The 7,732-nt window shown below is 28.2% G+C and overlaps 1 protein-coding gene and 1 non-coding gene across 2 annotated transcripts in view; one reads left to right on the top strand and one right to left on the bottom strand.

Annotated features, from left to right (window-relative positions):
- The window catches only part of LOC105621802 (ankyrin repeat domain-containing protein 6), a 15,809-nt gene that overhangs the window by 2,805 nt on the left and 5,272 nt on the right, over positions 1 to 7,732 (bottom strand). Inside the window, exons 3-6 of the mRNA XM_012203254.1 lie at positions 2,653 to 2,862; positions 2,077 to 2,175; positions 1,729 to 1,966; positions 642 to 1,540 (exon numbers count right to left, since the gene is read on the bottom strand). Of these exons, the coding sequence (XP_012058644.1) occupies positions 642 to 1,540; positions 1,729 to 1,966; positions 2,077 to 2,175; positions 2,653 to 2,862 (1,446 nt within the window). The remainder of the gene's footprint in view (positions 1 to 641; positions 1,541 to 1,728; positions 1,967 to 2,076; positions 2,176 to 2,652; positions 2,863 to 7,732) is intronic.
- Positions 6,957 to 7,078, top strand: Trnal-caa. The gene is made up of 2 exons: positions 6,957 to 6,994; positions 7,034 to 7,078. It is a non-coding gene; the product is annotated as a tRNA-Leu (tRNA).

The raw sequence follows: 7,732 nt of genomic DNA, 5'->3' as shown, positions 1-7,732 counted from the left end.
AATTGAGCTATGAATTGATTCCTCATCCATCCTATTCTCCGAGTTTGGCCCCGTGTGACTTCTTTCAGTTCCCAAACTTAAAAACTTGATTCGGTGGGAAGAAATTCTCATCAAATGAGGAAGTCATTGTCGCCGTCAATGAGTATTTTGCAGACTTTGAGACAGCCTACTTCAAATGACTACCAAATTATGCGTTCTTCTGACTGAAATTTGGCCTAAAGGGGTTCGAAGAGTGGATCTTTCGAGATGTCGCGTCATCAAATGGATTGTAGTGCCATTTCATGGAAATTTACCAAACTTATCAAACGACCCACGTATATTATAATCATGTAATTTAATTCAGAGAATATAATGATAAAAATTGATTACAGATTTTATTATCATATTTTGTCAGCAGATATGTCTGCTGGCAAAACACGAGTTTAAATATAATTAATATCAATCTTGCCCCAATTTTCTATTCAAATTTGTTGACAAACAGCTTATTGAATTTTTTTATGAACTATAAAAACAATCAATAATTACTAAATCTCAATTTAAAATCACTGCAAATAACCATTAACAATTATTGTTTCATTATTTATTTTATAAAAAAATAATTATTATTACAGCAAGCAGATGATAATACAGTTCAATCTTACTCTTTGTTGACGTCTCCCTTTCACAGGAATTGAATCTATTGGCGCCATGTCTAAGGATGAAGTTCCATCCCTAACGGCTCCATCGAATGTTTCGTTCAATTTCGGAGGAATATCCAATACTCTGAGCGCTGATTTAACTATTCCAGATCCCGAAGGTAGGTCCCTCATAGACGTACTAAGTCTAGGTATAGCCGGTATATCAAGATCGTCTAGACTTCCACGATGAACTGGCGTTTCTCCGGGAATTTCAAAGCTGCGATCCTGCGGTCGGTCATCCAACAGATCCTCTAATGATCTCGTTCTGGTTGGTAATATTATTTCCGACTGATTATAATTAGTTTTCGCTGGCCTCTCGCTATATCTGCCTCTACCACCTCGTTGAAGACGTTGCTGAAGATGCGAATACCTCTCGTCGCACCTGGAACGCTCCTCTTGAACGCACCTAGTCAATTCCGAGATTTGTCCCCTGGTTCTCCTTTCCAGATTAGCCACTTTTAGGTCCAGCTTCTCATGTGCCTGATCAATATGTGCTTTCAATTCGGCCTTGTCTCGCTCCAATTTTGCCTCCATATGTCGGAAAAATGGCGCACAATAGCATGTATATCCGACACCTACTGGGCCCTTTCTGATATTGCCCGCCAAGTCTAAGTAATATTGTTCACCTCGCCCTAAGGGGTCAGAAGGTAATGAATCCAAACGAGGTTGAGGAAATGCTTCCGGATCTGGGTAATAGTGGCAGCCATAGGGTGACCATTGTCGACCCATAATAGCTTTTTCAAAGCGGACTTTGTGCTGTTTGCTATTGGATTTATACTTCTTTCGGTCTTTTTTCGAACTATCACCACCGCTGGTGCCACTTCCAGTCTTTTCTCGTTTTTTATCTGACTTCATTGCCTTACCTGATAAAATGATTTAAATATTTTAATTAATTGATAATTTCAAACTTAATGCGAATTAAATTCTTTACAAAATAATGTAATATTCATGAATAGGCAATATCATAGTTTTTCGTAGCATATCATTAACAAACTAATCTATCAAACTAATTATCTATCCAGCTAATTTTTTAATTAGACTAGATTCTTACCGTCATCTATTTTGCCATCTACCAAGTCTCTCTCACGGCTTTTGCTGCGCGTCCGGCTTTTACCGCGTGCCTTAGAAATAATTTCCAAGATTTCGGTATGATTCTTACGACGAGCAATATCCTTTGCCGTTTCGCCCTGTTTATTCCGTAGACTTCGATCACAACCAGCTTCTAAGAGAATACGCGTCAATTTCCGTCGACCCATCGCTGCTGCTATATGCAAAGCAGTATCACCATTCTAGAATAGATAAATTATTTTAGAATGGATTTATATCGTAAAATAAAATGAAAATAAATAATTGTATTATAATTGTATTATTTAATAGAAATTTATTATCTCATACTTACTTTATTTTGGTCAGATACTTTGCATAGAGCTGAGATTAGTATACGCATTACACCAGCATGGCCATAACGGGCCGAAGTATGAAGCGGTGTATCGCCATACTGAAACAAGTAAAAGAAAGAATTAACTTTTTTAAGGAATAACTATATAATTTGTCTGGGGAAGAACATTTTTTATTTTATTTTTTTATTATTTATACTGCAATTACAGTTTAATATTCTTGTTATCCATCTATTTAATCTATTTATATCAACGAAATTTTTCCTTTTGATTATTGTTGCTAGTTTGTTTATCCTATTTCACATAAACAAAATTAATACATTATCACTTTATTTTCTGCAATTATATCTCTGTATATTTATTATAATTTTATACACATATAATTATAAAATAATATACATATTTCTATATATGTCTACGAAAAACGAACTTACGTATCATTGTCTACATATGTTTTAATTTTAAAAAATTTAGCTTCTCAGAATGCTAAACCTCTTGCTTTACTCTTTTCTCGTGATCCACGCGCCGATAAATACGATAAAGCGGTTGGAAGAAAAAAGCTCGGGTAGATTGCTCACGTTGTTCTGAAGATCGGGATTGCTGCCGGCTAGGAGGAGCTCTCGACAGCTTTGATTATGGCCATTTTGACAAGCAAGGTGAAGCGGTGCAAATCCAGCGAGATTCCTAGCGTGCAGTGGGGCCCGTTGAGTCCCGAGGGCCTTCGCCAGAACCGCCACGGTTCGACTGTAACCACGCCATGATGCCTCGTGCAGTGCCGAGTTTCCATGCTGAAAACACGCAGATATATCGATGGCTGCTTGGTGCTCGGCCCAAACTATAAGGTGTCTCAGAAGAGGCACGAATATCAATCTCAGACATAGGATTTACATAACTGTTCATATAATAATTCTCGATCTTTTAATCGAACAGTCCATGTTAGTAGGTTTCCTAGTAATTCTAGTTCTTCTAACTGTATTGTTTAGATTTCAAATGGAGATTGTTGTGTTTCAATTTTTTATGGTAGAGAGAGAGATGAGTAGATCAAGAGTTGAAAGAGGTCTTATTCAGTTTCTTATTCAATTTATATTTATCTTATTTTCTAGTTCGCTCTTTTTATCTCTAGAATAATTAAAAAGATTTGTGAAAAGTAATTTTATTATACTATAATAATAATTTTTAATAAAATTAAAAAACGTAAAGGAAAGATTATGAGCCTAAGGTCGTTATAATTTAAAAATTGAAAATGTTAGTAAATAAACATATCATTTAAAAATATAAAACTTTAATTTGCCGGCAATAAACAAACAAATAAAAACAAATGTTTCGATCCCTATTGGATCATTATCAATGTTAACAAAAACAATTTTAATTCTTATTAATGATTTTTAGTGTACATTTCTTGTTACATTATATTACTTATTTATTTATTACTTGCTTCTTAGTGTTTTTCTTATTATTTTATATTACTGATTATTTGTTTCTATTACATTTTTACATTATGTTTGTACTTTTTAACAGAAACAATAATTATGTGTCTATACTCTATCTCTATACATTATCTCTATATACATTAGAGGAATGTATTGTTACCAGAATACATTGATATCAACATTCTAATTACAATATTTACTACATGATTATTGACAACGTTAATACTGCGATTGAGAGCGAAGTATAATTTTTATATTTTTCTCTTTGTAATAATTTTACCGTTATTTTTGTTAATATTGATAATGATCCAATAGGAATCGAAACATTTGTTTTTGTTTGTTTGTTTATTATTGGCAAATTAAAGTTTTATAAAAGTTTTTAAAAAACATGTTTATTTACTAACGTTTTTAATTTTTAAATTGTAATGATTAACTTTAGGCTCGTAGCTCTTTTCCTTTTCGTTTTTTAATTTTATTATAACTTTATTTTAATATTATTATAGATTAATTTTATTATAGATTATATATAATTTTTAATTTTTAAATAAAAAATTGTTTTTAAGTACATATTTATATTTAAAAAAAATATTAAATTTTTATAAAAATTTGTTTGTATAATTCTAAGTAAATATTTAAATATTCTAAGTAAATGTATAAATGTAATTTTTTTTTGAAAAACCATTAATTTGATTTAACTATCATTTTTTATTGAGTAAATATTTTACTGTAAGTAAATACTTAGTTATATTCAAAGAAATATTAGGTGTGGGAAAAAGTTCGTGGCGTTTTTTTTAATGCCATCTAATGGGAAAAATGCCACGAACTTTTTCCCATAACTAATATTAAGTTTTAGTAAATTTTTCTCAGTAAAATTATTTCTTTCACAATAGATACTTAATATATACTATATGTATAAAAACTATATGGAAAACTATATGGAAAATTAAAAAAGATTAATACCTTTTTCTGTCTTTCTTTCACCTTCTCCCTCTCTTTTTCAAATTTAATTGTAATCGACATTACATAAATTTAAAAAATTAATTTTTCTGCAACACTCTGTATCTTGAATATAAATATGAATACCTGAGTTGTGTTTTACCTTACGTTCTACAGATAGTAAGGTATAATAGCTGTTAATAATAATTGTTACCATTAGTAACTATAATAACAATAGACACTAATCAGTTCGTACAAAGCAAATGTACCATTAATTTATGTACCATTTATTTATTTATTTAACACGTTTTCTGGGCATTTTATTATCTTTTTCGCCATCTTAATAATTATCTTAATAATTATCTTTATTTCATAATTAACTGTTAGTTCACACTTCATTAAATAGTATAAGTATTTTTACATAAAATTTGAAAGATTTATAATCTGTTTTTATCTATTTATTTACAATATAAAGTAGAACAAGGATATTTTATCTAATCTTTATTTAATTTTTAGAAAATTGATTTTTTCAAGTTTGTTAGATTCAAAGTTACAAAATAAAAATTTTCACGATATTTAATAGATCAAACAGTTTGCCAAATCCAAGAATTTAAAGAGACATATTCGGCGAAGTTTTAAAGTATTTCATGAAATATTCTGAAAAAATTTATCAAAATATTTTTTGTATTCTTTGCATGATAACTTTTGTGATACAATAACTACTACATTTTTAAAAAATTGAAAAAGACAATATTATATATTATAGAATCAAGAGAATAATAGCGAATTAAGTCATTGCAACAATTTTAAGTTACTAAACTTAAATTACAAAATAACAGCTATACTTTTAATCTAAAACTATTTTATTGACTTTTAAAATTAACTTATTCTTTTCATTATAATTATAATATCATTCAACCAGGACAGCTCTCAATTCGTATAATATCAATTTTCAAGAAATTTATTACGTCATTTAATTGAAATCCCTGATTCGCCAGCGAACTTCACAAAAGTTGCCATGACATGCCATGCCGTGCGCACAGCGCGCGATCGCGCAGCTGGTGCTCATAGAACTGGTGTACGGTACACGGTGTAGTGCAACAAAGGAAAAAGGCGAATGGGCAAAAGAGGATGACCGAGAGACTTATAACCGCTCGCCCATACTTGGCGAACAGTCGCTGGTCGATGAACCGTGCCATGCCACTCGCGACAGCATCGCCGCACACATTTAACCCATACGTGCACAATGCTGCTCAGTATATAGGGTGTTCTTGTTGAAAACTTTGAGAATCGCGTAACTTGATCATGTTAATTATTTCTGTCTAAAAATCAGAGAGTAAATCTCTCTAATAACGATAAATAATCAAAGCGTGAAATTGAATTATTCTGTATATATAAAAATCCAATAAATATTTAATATATTATATTTTAACAATCACACATAACTTCGAAAAAGCGGAAAAAATTTAGTATTTTAGTATTTTAGTAGTATTTTATACAAACATTTCTTAACTTTAAATAAAGATAATTAAAAAATATATTAGTACTATTTCTTATAATTTAAATCGAGTTTTAAAATAAAAAATAAAAAAAAAGATAATAGAAAAAAAGAGGAAGAAATATGTAAAAAATGTTCAAAAATAAAGAGATTAAAAAATTATCAATTTTTTTATTCTTTTTTGTCGTCTCTCCCTTTTTATTGTCTTTCTCCTTTATTTAAATTAGTCTTATCTTTCATTCTTCCATGAGAGAGTATTTTATTTCTGTAATAATAGGTCGTTTTTTTTATTATACAAAAAAAATACATGAAATGATGATGAGTCATAGTGAAATTTACAATTCATTCATTAAAAATCGAGCTAATTATGAATTTAATTGTTGAATGAATTAAATACATATTTAAAAATCTTATTTTATTATAAATTAAAGTTGTAATTTTACAACTAAATTTTATAACTAAATAAGATTTTTAAATATGTATTTTATAATATATGATTTTTAACAAATAATAATAAATTTTTTAACATTGCTAAAATTATGGATTAAAAATTATTTAAAAAATTTAAATTTGTTTTAAATTTGTTACAAACTTAAACTAAAAACAATTCATATTTCACTTGTTACTGCGATCGGTTTGAAGAAGCAATTGATTAATATAGAAACAACGATAAGATATATTTAAAGATATTTTATATATGCATATTTACAAATTTATTACAAATAAATAAATTATCAAATTATATTCCCAAAAATCATATTATTAATTTTATTTACTAATATAATTATATTAATTATCAACTAATTTTTAATAAAATTATTAATTCTTATATTATTCTTATATATTTTTTTCTTATATATTTTAATTTAGAACGTTATATATTATGTATATTAATTTCTATGCGTAATAAATGTAAAAAATTTATTAGAATTATTGATTGTAACTAAATATTGCTAAAAATCGAAAATGATTGCATCAACTACAAGATGAGTTCGTTTTTAATGATCACATGTAATATGTCAGGATGGCCGAGCGGTCTAAGGCGCCAGACTCAAGGTTCATAACCTTACCCGTCTATGACAGGTATATGGAGGCTTCTGGTCCTCTCTGAGGGCGTGGGTTCGAATCCCACTTCTGACAAATTTTTTTTTTCGTTATTTACATCGCATTATCTTAATATCATCATATTAACATTCAAATATGTGACGAAATCCAGATAATTTCGAATGATACGAGTTCAAATATCGATAATTTAAGCAATTTTATTTTTTTGTATTTTTTTGTATTTTATACTTTTTTCGCGTTGTTACAAAATATTATTACGTGCAATTATTTTTTGCATGGAGAAAAATAATGTATTGACAGTATTAGCCAACAATCTAATTACAAATAATAAATAATCTTGTTTATTCAATAACGATTTTAATGAAACAAATAACATTATTAAAACAACAACATTTATATGTTTCATTAATATTAACATTGAAAATTAACAAGATTATTTTTTAATTAGTTTGGTGTGGCTAGTGCTATTAATTATTATATAATTATATACAAAATATGTACAAATATTCTTTTTTCTTTTGTAAAATTCCTGGTTAGTAACGATTCTTAATAAAAAAAAATAATCTAAAAAAATCTAAAAGAATAATCAGAAGAATAATTTTCGCATTGTTTCTTTTACAAAAAAATCAAGTTTAAAGAAATGAAAAAACTACTCACATATATGTATATGTATATATAATTATATATAATCATAATAATTTACAGTTATATAATATATAAACAATTTTT

The sequence above is a fragment of the Atta cephalotes genome, assembly GCF_000143395.1.
Source record: "Atta cephalotes unplaced genomic scaffold scaffold00037, whole genome shotgun sequence".
NCBI classification, from domain to species: Eukaryota; Metazoa; Arthropoda; class Insecta; order Hymenoptera; family Formicidae; genus Atta; species Atta cephalotes.
This window is presented reverse-complemented; position numbering and strand designations above follow the sequence as displayed.